Raw genomic sequence first — 14,265 nt, forward strand, 5'->3', positions numbered from 1 at the left:
AAAAACTTATCAGCCATGATTGAATGGCGGAGCAGACTCGATGGGCCGAATGGCCTAATTTCTGCTCCTGTGTCTTATGGTCTTATTAGTTATTTTCACCTCGGAGAGTAGAAGAGCCTCACCGATAACTATTTAGACGTTAGAGCAAACATTTGGACATTGAAACCCGCGTTGCACGGAGTAATATTTCTACAGATGTGCACTACAAATCTGTGTTGAGCTGTCACGTTTTGCACGGGACAAATTTGGAATCAGGCCGTTGGTTGCAAAATGACACTTGGGCGGAGACACAGAGTGGGTGCAATCGACGTGTTTATTCCCTATGAAGCCAGCAGTTTGGAACTTCGGATGGGCCGCAGATGTGATTCGTCAGCTGCGCCCAAATAAAATTCTGCCGCCAGATGTCTTTAACCAGCGCCAGTCCCGCTAGTCATAGAAGCAGCTAGGCTAATTTCGGTTGGTTATACTAATTTTGCAATACCATGTTCTTTTGTCAGACATTTTTCTTGCGTTGACCGGGATCAAAGTTTGGCTTTTTCAGTCTTCGCGTCCAACAGACTGGGGGTAAAAACATTAACCTTGGGCCTGATCGCGAGAGGATCCCAAGTTGCAGCAGGCGCTTGTTACACGAGCGGCCAATGGCCATTCCAATTGCCGACCTCTAAATCTACATCTGGGCAGCGAGTATAACTGAAGGCCAGAGGGATACTGCTCTGCCGCACAGAACAAATTCTACCCCCAACCCTTCCCCCCACCCCTCCACCTCCCACCAGCCCCCAATATCTTCACGGGTCATCCAAATACAGTACGTAAAAATAGCGTCCATTTAAAAAGGAGTATCATCATCGATAGCTTCGATATGTGTCACGTCGTCGAGAAGTCTTTCTCGCACGTAAATCCTGTATTCTGTGGGCGGGAGAAAGATCATGTTAATAGAGTTGTAGACAGAATTGTTAAGAAACATAGGAAATGGAAGCAGGAGTGGGTCATTCGGCCCTTTGAGTCTGCTCCGCCCTTCAATAAGATCATGGCTCATCCCCTATTTCAACGCCATCGTTCACCCATACCCCTTGACACCTTCGGAGTCCAGAAATCTATCTATTTCCTTCTTAAATATATTCAGCGTCTCGGCCTCCACAGCCTCCTGTGGTGGAGAATGGCACAGGTTCACTACCCTCTGAGTGAAGAGGTTTCTCCTCATCTCAGTCCTAAATGGTCTACCCCAATATCCTGAGTTTGTAACCCCTCCTTCTAGAATACACACCCCCTCCCAACCCACTCAAGAGGAAATATCATCCCTGCATCCAGCCTGTCTAGCCCTGTCAGAATGTTATATGTTTCAATGAGATCTCCTCTCATTCTTCTAAGCTCCAGTGAATAAAGGCCTAGTCTTCAAACACAACGTACAAAGAATTATAGCCAGTTTGACTAAAACATAACATGAAATAAAAACATTTTTCAAAAACTCATTTTAGGTGGATGTAACCATCATTGACCATCCAGGGTTTTGACCCAGCCGACAGTGAAGGAACGGCCGATATATTTTCAAGTCGGGATGGTGAGTGACTCGGAGGGGAACTTCCAGGTGGTGGTGTTCCCCATGTGTCTGCTGCCCATGCCCTTCTAGGCGGTAGAGTTGACGGGTGTATTTTTTTTTTGGAACTTTCGTGGGATGTAGACATTGTTGGCATGGCCAGAAAATGTTGCCAGTCTCTAATTGCCCAACCTTGCTAGGGCGCTTCAGAGGGCAGTTAAGAGTCAACCACATCCCTGTGTGTCTGGAGTCACATGTAGGCAAAGACGCCAGACTTCCTTCCCTAAAGGACATCGATGAACCAGGTGGGATTTCCCGGCAATCGACGACAGTTTCATGCCAAGCTTTATCTTCCTGATTTGTTAACCGAACTAAAATTCAACCAGCGTCTGTGACGGGATTTGATCCGATTCCCCAGAGCGTTGCCCTGGGTCTCTGCGTTGCTAGTGCCACCACCACAGTACACCAGCTCCCCTAGGAGGTGCTGTCGAAGGGGCCTTGGTGAGTCACTGCAGTGAACAAAGAACAAAGAAAAGTACAGCACAGGAACAGGCCCTTCGGCCCTCCAAGCCTGCGCTGATCATATTGCCCGTCAAACTAAAACATTTTGCAATTCCGGGGTCCATATCCCTCTGTTCCCATCCTATTCATGTATTTGTCAAGCTGCCTCTTAAACACCACTATCGTACCTGCTTCCACCACCTCCTCTGGCAGCGAATTCCAGACACTCATTACCCTCTGCGTAAAAAACTTGTCCCTCACATCCCCTCTATAGTTTTCTCCTCTCCCCTTAAATCTATGTTCCCCTAGTAATTGACTCTTCCACCCTGGGAAAAAAGCTTCTGACTATCTACTCTGTCCATGCCACTCATCATTTTGTAAACTTCTATCAAGTCGCCCCTCAATCTCTGTCGCTCTAGTGAGAACAATCCGAGTTTCTCCAACCTCTCCTCATAGCTAATAACCTCCAGACCAGGCGGCATCCTGGTCAACATCCTCTGCACCCTCTCCAACGCCTCCATATCCTTCTGGTAATGTGGCGTCCAGAATTGCACGCAATATTCCAAGTGTGGCCTAACCAAGGTTCTACACAGCTGCAGCATGACTTCCCAGCTTTTATACTCAATACCCCTGCCAATGAAGGCAAGCATGCCATATGCCTTCCTGACTACCTTACCCACCTGCGTTGTCACTGTGTGGGACTGGGGGCGGGGGGGGGTCTGAAATGCATTTGTTTCAATGCGAGAAGTATAATTCCACTGGAAGGGACAAGGCAGCGCATCTTGTCGATGGTACACACACGGCTGCCACTGTGCGTCGGTGGTGGAGGGAGTGAATGTTTGTGGATGGGGAGCCAGTCAAGCGGGATTCTTTGCTCCGAATGGCGTTGAGCTCCTTGCAGGATGACCAGCCACTGACCTACAGTGGGGATCACACCCTAAGAGTGAACTTGGTCCTCTCGTCGCAACATATGCGATGCAAAGTAGGGGAAGTAATAAAGACATGGACAGAAAGTATCCATCTTACCACGTTTGGTCTTGCAAGTCTTCGGCTTTCTGAAGTAATACACGGAAAGGACCAGAATCATGAGGAGTATCAGCGTAGCTAAGAACCAGCCAACGATTTTCTTCACATTCGGGGAGGCTACAATGACATTGAGAGAGAAAGAAAACAACGTGGGTCATTTTTGACTGTATCAGTTTCATTGTTTATTTGACGCCAAACACATTGAACACAATTGCATCCATGCATCTGTCTCTTGCATAAGGTCCCTCGGCCGCCATTGCTGTGATCAGTTGTGTATAGGAGGTGGAAGACGTTAGAAGCTTTATCAGTTAATGTGCTGAGATGGTGTGATGGTCATTCTCCATCTGCACATCCCTCTTGATCATCTCATTGGTCGACCTCAGTTCCCTTCAACGACAGCACGGGGGTACTCGGAGTGTGTGATACATTTAGTGCTCACCTTGTCAGCACCTTAAGCAGTGCACATCCAAGCAAAATTGGCCATTGCACTTGCTAACCATCTCCCCCATTATAGGTTCTTCGCGGCTACCGTACGAAACAACTAGACTCTAGAGTGCCTAATCGAGAGGGCAGTGTGTGTCGGGGTGAGTTTGTGTGTGTGGGGGGGGAGTGAGTGTGTGTGTGTGTGTGTGCGTATATATGAGGGAAGTGTGTGTGTGTGAGAGAGAGAGGGAGGAGTGATTGTGTGTGTGAGTGTGAGGGATGTGTGTGTGTGTGTGTGTGAGGGAGAGAGAGAGGGCATGTGAGTGTGTGTGTGCACGTGCATGCATGTGAGGCATGAGTGTGTGAGGGTTGAGTGTGTGTGTGTGTGTTTGTGAATGAGAGGGGTGTGTGTGTATGTGTGTCAGTGAGGGGTGAGTGAGTGTGTGACTCAGTGGTGAGTGTGTGTGTGTGCATATGCATGCATGTGAGGGGTGTGTGTTTATGTATGTGCGTGTGTGTGTGTGTGTGCGCATGTGTGTATGTGTGTGAGCGAGGGGTGAATGTGTGTGTGAGAGGGTGTGTGTAAGGGTTGTTTGAGTGAGTGTGTGAGTGAGGGGTGTGTGTGTGTGAGAGAGAGAGAGAGAGAGAGAGAGGCGTGTGAGTGTGTGTGTGAGGGGTGAATGTGTGTGTGAGAGAGAGAGAGAGAGAGGCGTGTGAGTGTGTGTGTGAGGGGTGAATGTGTGTGTGAGAGAGAGAGAGAGAGAGAGAGAGGCGTGTGAGTGTGTGTGTGAGGGGTGAATGTGTGTGTGAGAGAGAGAGAGAGAGAGGCGTGTGAGTGTGTGTGTGAGGGGTGAATGTGTGTGAGAGAGAGAGAGAGAGAGAGAGAGGCGTGTGAGTGTGTGTGTGAGGGGTGAATGTGTGTGTGAGAGAGAGAGAGAGAGAGAGAGGCGTGTGAGTGTGTGTGTGAGGGGTGAATGTGTGTGTGAGAGAGAGAGAGAGAGAGAGGCGTGTGAGTGTGTGTGTGAGGGGTGAATGTGTGTGTGAGAGAGAGAGAGAGAGAGAGAGAGAGGCGTGTGAGTGTGTGTGTGAGGGGTGAATGTGTGTGTGAGAGAGAGAGAGAGAGAGAGAGAGGCGTGTGAGTGTGTGTGTGAGGGGTGAATGTGTGTGTGAGAGAGAGAGAGAGAGAGAGAGGCGTGTGAGTGTGTGTGTGAGGGGTGAATGTGTGTGTGAGAGAGAGAGAGAGAGAGGCGTGTGAGTGTGTGTGTGAGGGGTGAATGTGTGTGTGAGAGAGAGAGAGAGAGAGGCGTGTGTGTGAGTGAGTGAGGGGTGAATGTGTGTGTGAGAGAGTGTGTGTGTAAGGGTAGTTTGAGTGAGTGTGTGTGAGGGATGTGTATGTGTGTGAGAGAGAGAGAGAAAGGCGTGTGAGTGTTTGTGTGAGGGGGAGAGAGAGAGATACTGAGGAGAATGTGTGTGTGTGTGTGTGTGAGAAGCATGTGTATGTGTGTGTTTACATAGGGTGGGACAGGGGGTGACTGTGTGTGTGTGAGGGATGAGTATGTGTGTGTGTTTGTCTGTGTGTGTGTCTAGGAGTGTGTGTATGTGTGTGTTTGCGTAGGGTGTGATGGGGGTGTGGGGGTGAGTGTGTGCGTGAGTGATGGGTGAGCGTGTGTGTGAGTGATGGGTGAGCGTGTGTGTGAGTGATGGGTGAGCGTGTGTGTGAGTGATGGGTGAGCGTGTGTGTGAGTGATGGGTGAGCGTGTGTGTGAGTGATGGGTGAGTGTGTGTGTGAGTGATGGGTGAGCGTGTGTGTGTGTGAGGGTTGAGAGTGTGTGTGTGAGAGTGGTGGGTTTATATGTGTGAAAGGGAGAGTGTGTGCCTGAGATGGTTATGTGTGCGTGTGTGTGTGTGTGAGGGGTGAGTGTGTGTGTGTGTGTGTGTGTGTGTGTGTGTGTTGTGCGTGTGTCAGTGCCTGTGTGTAGGGAGAGTGAGAGGGAAGGGACACCGTTTATGTCTGCCGCACTCCCAGTCTCAAGTGTTCTCATTCACATTCACCCCACCACACACACACTCACCCACTCTGTTCACTTTTTAAACATCTTGACAATTTACTCTTTTGACATTTCAATTTTGCTCAGAAAATTGTATATTTTCACGTGTCTGCTTTTTAAAAAAATTTGATTTTGTCCATCGCTTCTCAACCTTGTTTCCAAACCCTCCAGAGAACTGACTCTCCCTGTCTCAGTAAACTCGTCCACAAACATTCTCAAATTCCACCACGGGACATTCCCCACTTGCCTGGATGAGTTGCAGCTCCCACAACACTCAAGAAGCTCGACACCGTCCAGGACAAAGCAGCCCCGCTTGATCGGCACCCCATCCACAAACATTCACTCCCTCCACCCCCGACGCACAGTAGCAGCAGCATGTGTACCATCTACAAGATGCACTGCAGGAACTCACCAAGGTTCCTTCGACAGCGCCTTCCAAACCCACGACCACTACCATCTAGAAAGACAAGGGCAGCAGACAGATGGGAACACCACCACCTGGAAGTTCCTGTCCGAGTCGCTCACCATCCTGACTTGGAAATATATCGGCCGTTCCTTCACTGTCGCTGGGTCAAAATCCTGGAACTCCCTCCCTAACAGCGCTGTGGGTGTACCTACACCACAGGGACAAAATCCTGGAACTCCCTCCCTAACAGCACTGTGGGTGTACCTACACCACAGGGACAAAATCCTGGCACTCCCTCCCTAACAGCACTGTGGGTGTATCCTAAACCACACGGACAAAATCCTGGAACTCCCTCCCGAACAGCACTGTGGGTGTACCTACACCACAGGGACAAAATCCTGGAACTCCCTCCCTAACAGCACTGTGGGTGTACCCTAAACCACAGGGACTGCTGCAGGTCAAGAAGGCGGCTCATCCACCACCTCAAGGGGCGATTAGGGACGGGCAATAAAAGCTGGGCCCAGCCAGCGACGCCCACACCCCCTCAGTGAATGAGGAAAAGTCAATGTTATCTGGCTTGACATTTGGTCAACTACTGCTGACCACAAGAACATGAAGAATGCCTGGTGCCTTAGTTTACCAAGAGCGTTGATGGAAAGTTGAATCTCACTCACCTGGAACAGCGACTAGGACAGACTCGGTGTAGGTGGAGTTGAACGATCTACCCTTGACTTGCACCTCGTATAAACAGACGTAGCGGCCAGCAATGTTGCCATCGCTGTTATTCAACGGAAACGTCGAGGTGAAATTCAACACTTCCGCGTGTTGAACTTGCCTAGACCCGCTGGCCTCCAACTCCAGTAAGTACATTGTGCCGTTCCCTGTGTTGTTCTGGACCGTGCAGTTGATGAGATTCATCCCTCTGACGGTGAATAAGGCTATATTGGGAGTCTGCAGGGGATCTGTTTGGATGAACATGCAGAAGAATGAATAACCGTGCGGCAGATAAAGGCAGTGGCCACTTGAGCAGGTCAGAGGCTGGGAATCCTGCGGAGAGTCACTCACCCTCCTGACTCCCCCAAAGCCTGTCCACCATCTACAAGGCACGAGTCAGGAGTGTGATGGGATACTCCCCACTTTGCCTGGATGGGTGCAGCTCCCACAACACTCGAGAAGCTCGACACCATCCAGGACGCAGCAGCCCCGCTTGATCGGCACCCCATCCACAAACATTCACTCCCTCCACCACCGACGCACAGTAGCAGCAGTGTGTGTACCATCTACAAGATGCACTGCAATAACTCACCAAGGCTCCTTCGACAGACCTTCCAAACCCACGACCACTACCATCTAGAAGGACAAGGGCAGCAGACACATGGGGAACACCACCACCTGGAAGTTCCCCTCCAAGTCACTCAACATCCTGACTTGGAAATATATCGGCCGTTCCTTCACTGTCGCTGGGTCAAAATCATAGAACTCCCTTCCTAACAGCGCCATGGGTGTACCTACAACACAGGGACAAAATCCTGGAACTCCCTCCCTAACAGCACTGTGGGTGTACCTACACCACAGGGGACAAAATCCTGGAACTCCCTCCCTAACAGCACTGTGGGTGTACCTACACCACAGGGACAAAATCCTGGAACTCCCTCCCTAACAGCACTGTGGGTGTACCTACACCACAGGGACAAAATCCTGGAGCTCCCTCCCTAACAGCGCTGTGGGTGTACCTACACTACAGGGACAAAATCCTGGAACTCCCTCCCTAACAGCACTGTGGGTGTACCTACACCACACGGACAAAATCCTGGAACTCCCTCCCTAACAGCACTGTGGGTGTACCGACACTGCATGGGCTGCAGCATTTGAGTTTGTGTGTGAATGCGTGAGTGTGTGTATTTGCACGAGACAGAATGCGTTTGCGTGTGTGTGTGAGTTGTGCGTATTAGTGTCTGTGTGTGGGGGCCTGTGAGTGTGTGCATGTGCATGTTTATGAGAGTGCGTGTGTGAGAGAGAGGGACTGTGTGAGAGTGTGTGTGTGTGTTTGAATGTTGGTGTGTGTCAATGGGTAAGTGTGCATGAAAGTGTGTGTGTGCGAGGACGTGTGTGTTTGATTGTCTGTGTCTGCCAATGTGTGTTTGTGTGTATGAGAGAGTGAGTGTGTGTGCGTGTGTGTGAGTGTGTGCGTGTGTGTATGAGACTGTGTGTGTGTGTATGCGAGTGTGTACGTGTTTGAGCGTCTGTGTGTCAACGTGTGAGTGCGGATGAGAGGAAGTGAATGAAAGTGTGTGAGAGAGAGAGTTTGTGTCTGTGTGTGAGAGAGAGAGTGTGTGTGTGTGTACGTGTGTGAGAGAGAGAGTTTGTGTCTGTGTGAGAGAGAGAGTGTGTGTGTGTATGTGTGTGTGAGAGAGAGAGTTTGTGTCTGTGTGAGAGAGAGAGTGTGTGTGTGTATGTGTGTGTGAGAGAGAGAGTTTGTGTCTGTGTGAGAGAGAGAGTGTGTGTGTGTATGTGTGTGTGAGAGAGAGAGTTTGTGTCTGTGTGTGAGAGAGAGAGTGTGTGTGTGTGTGTGTGTGAGAGAGAGAGTTTGTGTCTGTGTGTGAGAGAGAGTGTGTGTGTGTGTATGTGTGTGTGAGAGAGAGAGTTTGTGTCTGTGTGTGAGAGAGAGTGTGTGTGTGTACGTGTGTGTCTGAGTGTATATGTGAGAGAGTGTCTGAGAGTATGAGTGTATGAGAGTACGTGTAAACGTGACAGTGTGTGTGAGAGATCGTGTGTGTGTGTGCGTGTGTGTGTGTGTGGATGATAGGGAGTGTATCTGTATGTTTAAGAAAGGCTTATATCTTCCCAAACCTGCTGCACTCCACAGAATCACACAGAGTGCAGAAGAGGCCCTTCGGCCCATCGAGTCTGCACCGACACGTGAGAAACACCTGACCTACCTACCTAATCCCATTGACCAGCACTTGGCCCCATAGCCTTGAATGTTATGACGATGCCAAGTGCTCATCCAGGTACTTTTTAAAGGATGTGAGGCTAACCCGACTCCACCACCCTCCCAGGCAGCGCATTCCAGACCCTCACCACCCTCTGGGTCAAAAAGCTTTTCCTCACTTACCACTCCCCTAAACCTCCTGCCCCCCTCACCTTGAACTTATGCCCCCTTGTGACTGACCCTTCAACTAAAGGGGAACAGCTGCTCCCTATCCACCTTGTCCATGACCCTCATAATCTTGTACACCTCGATCAGGTCGCCCCTCAGTCTTCTCTGCTCCAACGACAACAACTCAAGTCTATCCAACATCTCTTCATCACTTAAACGTTTCATCCCAGGCAACATCCTGGTGAATCTCCTCTGCACCCCCTCCAGTGCCCTCACATCCTTCCTATAATGTGGCGACCAGAACTGCACCCAGTACTCCAGCTGTGGCCTCACCGAGGCTCTATACAACTCCAACATGACCTCCCTACTTCCCACTATTCAGCGCAGAAACTGCGCATGGAGCAATTTGCAAACTCCCACGACGCGAAACGGGATTGATCCCATCTGCGCTCGAGCCAATCGAGGCTGTTTAGGTGGATATTCCCATCTCCTCCAAATTACGCACTTGCCTCTCAACTTCCCCGGGGAGTTCCCAACACGTGCGGTACGAATTCGAGCTCGCTCTCTCTCTCTATTTCTCTGCTCTCCCGCTCTTTCCTTTGGCTCCCTCCTTCTGTTACCCTTCCCGTGCCCAGGGCCAACACCGATTGGTGAAAACTGGGCAAGCCCTCGGAGCAATGCAGTATGACGGTTAGCCGACACTGTTAGGGGCCTCCGCAAGGTGCTGACCTGCGCAGCCGTGGGACCCGCTGCCCGGCGGCAGCAAAGCAGGCGGCCCGGGTTTGCTGACCACCTTACGCTTTGTGGGATCTTGCTGTGCGCTAAGGTGCTGCCTCCCGCCTGCATTGCGGACAGGAAACTTACTGAGTGGGACGTAACCTCAGCTTGTGAGGCTCTGAGATTCAGAATGTTTCTTTTTTTAAGATAACCCACCACCTCTCCTTTGTTTTTATTTTCCTCTTTCCCAGCTTTCCTCCCTGCGTTCTTTTCCTTTCTTTATTTCATTCTTACTTCCTTTATTATTTGTTTCCTTCGTTCCTTCTTTCTTTATTACTTTTTCCCTTCCTTTTTCTCCATCTTCCTTTCTTCCTTTCCTTTTCTCTTTCTTCCTTTTTGCTCTCTCTCTCTCTGTTTCTGTCCCCCTCTCTCTCTCTCTCTCTTTGTCTCTCACGGTCTACCTCTCAGTCTCTCTCTTTTTGCTTTCTCTGTTTCTGTCTCGCACTCTCTCTCTCTCTCTCCCTCTTTGCCTGTCTCTCTCACACTCACTCTCACTCTCTCTCTCTCTCACACACGCACACACTTCCTCTTTCTCTATCTATCTACAGCTGTCTCTCTCTCTCTCACCTTGTCCCACCCTGTCTGTCTCTGCCTCTCTCTCTCCCCTTCTGTCGCTCTCTGTCTCTCTCTCTGTCTCTGTCTCTCTCTCTCCCCCTCTGTCTCTCTCTATCTGTCTCTCTCTGTCTCTGCCTCTCTCTCCCCCTCTGTCTCTCTCTCTCCCCCTCTGTCTCTCTCTATCTGTCGTTCTCTCTCCCTCTCTCTGTCTGTCTGTCTGTCACTCTGTCACTCTCTCTCTCTCTCTGCCTCCCACTCTCTGCCTATCTCTCTCTCCCTCTCTCTCTCTCTCTCTCTCTGTCTCTCTCTGTCTCTGCCTCTCTCTCCCCCTCTGTCTCTCTCTATCTGTCGCTCTCTCTCCCTCCCTCTGTCTGTCTGTCTGTCACTCTCTCTCTCTCTGCCTCCCACTCTCTGCCTATCTCTCTGTCTCTCTCTCCCTCTCTCTTTCTCGGTCTCTTTCTCCTTCTGTCTGTCTGCCTGTCTATCTCTCGATCTTTCTCTCTCTTTCTCTGTCTCTCTCTCTCTCTGTCTCCCTCACCCTGTCTCCCTCACCCTGTCCCACTCTGTCTCTGCCTCTGTCTCTCCCCCTCTGTCTCTCTCTACCTGTCTCTCTCTGTCTCTGCCTCTCTCTCTCCCCCTTGTCTCTCTGTCACTCTCTCTCTCTCTCTGCCTCCCACTCTCTGCCTCTCTCTCTCTCTCAGTCTCTCTCTCCTTCTGTCTGTCTACCTGTCTATCTCTCTCTCTATCTCTCTCTCTCTCTGTCTCTCTGTCTGTCTGTCTCTGTCACTCTCTCTCTCTTTCTCTGCCTCCCACTCTCTGCCTCTCTCTCTCTCTCTCTCTCAGTCTCTCTCTCCTTCTGTCTGTCTACCTGTCTATCTCTCGATCTTTCTCTCTTTCTCTTTCTCCATCTCTCTCTCTCTCTGTCCCCATGTCTCTATCTTTCTCTGCCTCTCCCCCTCTCTGTCTCTTTCTCTCCCTCTGCCTACCCCTGTCGCCCTCTGTCGCCCCTTCTCTCTCATTCCTTCTGTCTCTCCCCTTCTCTCTGTATCTCCCTTTCTGCCTCTCTCTCTCTCTCTCCCTCCCTGTCTCTGTCTGTCTCCCTCTGTCTCTCTCCCTCCCTCCCTCTTTTTTTTGGTTTCTCTCACTCTCTCTTCGCCATTCTCCCTCGATTTGCCTCAGCCTGAGTCACATTCAGTCGCCCCACCGTCCATCTTCCCCTTCTGTATCTATCACCCCCACCCACGCCACGCGTCCCCTTCAGGTGAGCGCGCATCGGTACCCGAGCAGTGCTTGTAAAACGTCTCCCCTGCTCACCTGTCACGGCGATGTGCACCGAGGCATCGAGGGAAGAATTCGCGTACTCCCCGGCCAGCTGGTTCCCATATTTGCAGCTGTACCTCCCAGCGCCCTTGGAGGTCAAGTTGGCCACTCGCACACTGGCGGAGTTTCTCCCGGGCCCGATGTCACGATGGGTCAGGAAGGAGCCGTCCAGGTAAAAATCAATCCCCCGGCTGGTGTTGCGTTCCCAGATGGTGCAGGTAACATTAACCGACTCTCCTTTGAGGAATACACTGTAGTTGGGCTCCAGCAGGATGGTGGGTCTGACCCCTGGTGGGGGAATAACACGGCGGACGGAAGCAGTTAGAGAAAAGGCTAGCAGTTCCGGGAAGGTTCACCGGACGGGTACCAGGACCAGGCTGGACAGGCTCAGCTTGTATCCGCTTGGAGTTCCTACTCGAGAAGAGATTCTCCCACAAGAGGAAGCACCCTCTCCACACCCACCCTGTCAGGACCCCTCAGGATCCGACATGTTTCAGTTAAGTCACCCTCTTACTGATCTCCCAGTTACTGTTCATTTCAATTCGATAGCATCACTAACTGGCTTTCACATCAACCGTGCTGGGCCCAGTGATCTGACGAGTCCTATAACTAGGGCAGGCGAGAGGGCTTTAAACTAAATAGCGAGATGTGGAATTTTAGAGAGTTAAACAGAAAGGTTGAGGCAGGGCGGGGATATATTTCACCAAGGAAGAACAGTGTTGCAAGAACCTTGCACCATCGGTGGTTAAGGAAGTTAGTGATGCCATCAAATGGAAATGAACAGTAACTCTTTCGAGTTACCGACAGATCGCATGTAACTCTTTCGAGTACATTCACAGTTCTTGGTTTCCGGGAGAGGGACGTGAACCCGCAACCTTTCTGATTCAAAGGCGAGGGTGCTATGCACTGAGCCACAGCTGACACAGTAACCAGGAGGACAGTAAGAGGTGGCTTCATTGAAACATTTAAAGATCCTGAAGGGGTCTTGACCGGGTGGGTGTGGAGAGGATGTTTCCTCTTCTGGGAGAGTCTAGAACGAGGAGTCGCTGCTTAAAAATTAAGGGGTCCCCCCATTTAAAACAGATGAGGAGGTTTCTCTCTCTCTCTCTCTCTCTCTTTCGGAGGGGTCGTGAGTTCCTGGAACTCTCTCCCTGAAAAGGGGCAGGGAGAGGGCGTGATCTTGAATTACTTCCCCTCACCAAAGATCAGCGTTGCCAATCTGGCCCCAATGGGAACCCAATGTCCTCCGCATCACCAGCCTGGGACTGACACCCGGGGTGGGGATGGAGGGGTGGGTGCGGCCATTACTGAGGGAGTGCAACATTGCCGGTGGAGCTTTTTTCTTTGGATCTTGGCTCAGGCCTCTCAGCTAGAGGTTAAGAATAAAGCACCATGCCGCTACCCAAACAAGAGCGGCGGAATTCCCTCAAGGATATCAGTAAGATCGAGAGAGTGCGGAGAAGATTTACTAGGATGTTGCCGGGTCTTCAGGAGTTGAGTTACAGGGAAAGATTAAACAGGTTCGGACTTTATTCCTTGGAGCGTAGAAGGATGAGGGGAGATTTGATAGAAGTTTACAAAATGGTGAGGGGTAGAGACAGAGTCAACGCGAGTAGGCTCTTTCCACTTAGATTAGGAGAGATAAACACGAGAGGACATGGCTTTAGGGTGAAAGGGGAAAGGTTTAGGGGGAACATTAGGGGGAACTTCTTCACTCAGAGAGTGGTGAGAGTGTGGAACGAGCTACCATCTGATGTGGTAAATTCGGGCTCACTCTTAAGTTTTAAGGATAAATTGGATAGAGACATGGATGGGAGAGGTCTGGAGGGCTATGGACTGGGCGCAGGTCAATGGGACTAGCGGAATAATATTTCGGCACAGGCTAGAAGGGCCGAATGGCCTGTTTTTCTGTGCTGTAGTTCTCTATGGTTCTATGGTTCTTCAATGTCCAGCCCAATATTATATTTAAGTAGTGAAGGGCAAGGCGGGTCAGCGCTGTCTATTTTGCAATCTACATCAATTACCCAGGCGAAGAGACTGACCATAATGCAGCCATACTAGGCTAGGTGGGAATACCAACATATGGAAAAGAAGCAGGAGGAGGCCACTCGGCCCCTCAAGCCTGTTCCGCCATTTAATAAGACCGTGGCTGATCTGATCGTAACCTGAAATCTGCATCCCACCTCCCTCTCCCCCCCCGATAACCTATCACCCCACCCTTGCTCACCAAGAATCTCTCCAACTCCAGCTGCAAAATATCCAAAGGCTCAGCTTCCAAATCCTTTGCAGGAAGAGAGTTCCGGAGACTCACAACCCCCTGAGAGAAAAAAAATATTCTCCTCATCGCCGACTTGACTGGGGACCCCTTATATTGAAGCAGAGACCCCTGGTTCCTGATTCTCCCACAAGAGGAAATATCCTCTCCACATCCAGCCTGCGAATGGTGCTGAACATTGTGCAATATCAGGGAACATCCCCGCTTCGGACATTTTGATGGAAGGAAGGTCATGGATGTAGCAGTGGGTTAAAACTCTTTCGAGTTATCAACAGTCACAGATTGCACTCTTTCGAGTAC

General features: G+C 50.6%; 1 protein-coding gene across 1 annotated transcript; it reads right to left on the bottom strand.

Moving 5' to 3' along the window:
- Positions 1 to 795: 795 nt before the first annotated feature.
- Positions 796 to 11,978, bottom strand: LOC144676803 (uncharacterized; the record flags this gene model as incomplete). Its single annotated transcript, XM_078537126.1, has 4 exons — positions 796 to 906; positions 3,062 to 3,178; positions 6,613 to 6,900; positions 11,685 to 11,978. Coding segments are annotated over 4 exons (779 nt in total), but the record flags the coding sequence as incomplete, so codon positions are not given.
- Between the last annotated feature and the right edge of the window lie 2,287 nt (positions 11,979 to 14,265).

Source organism: Cetorhinus maximus, unplaced genomic scaffold (assembly GCF_964194155.1).
Source record: "Cetorhinus maximus unplaced genomic scaffold, sCetMax3.hap1.1 HAP1_SCAFFOLD_1937, whole genome shotgun sequence".
NCBI classification, from domain to species: Eukaryota; Metazoa; Chordata; class Chondrichthyes; order Lamniformes; family Cetorhinidae; genus Cetorhinus; species Cetorhinus maximus.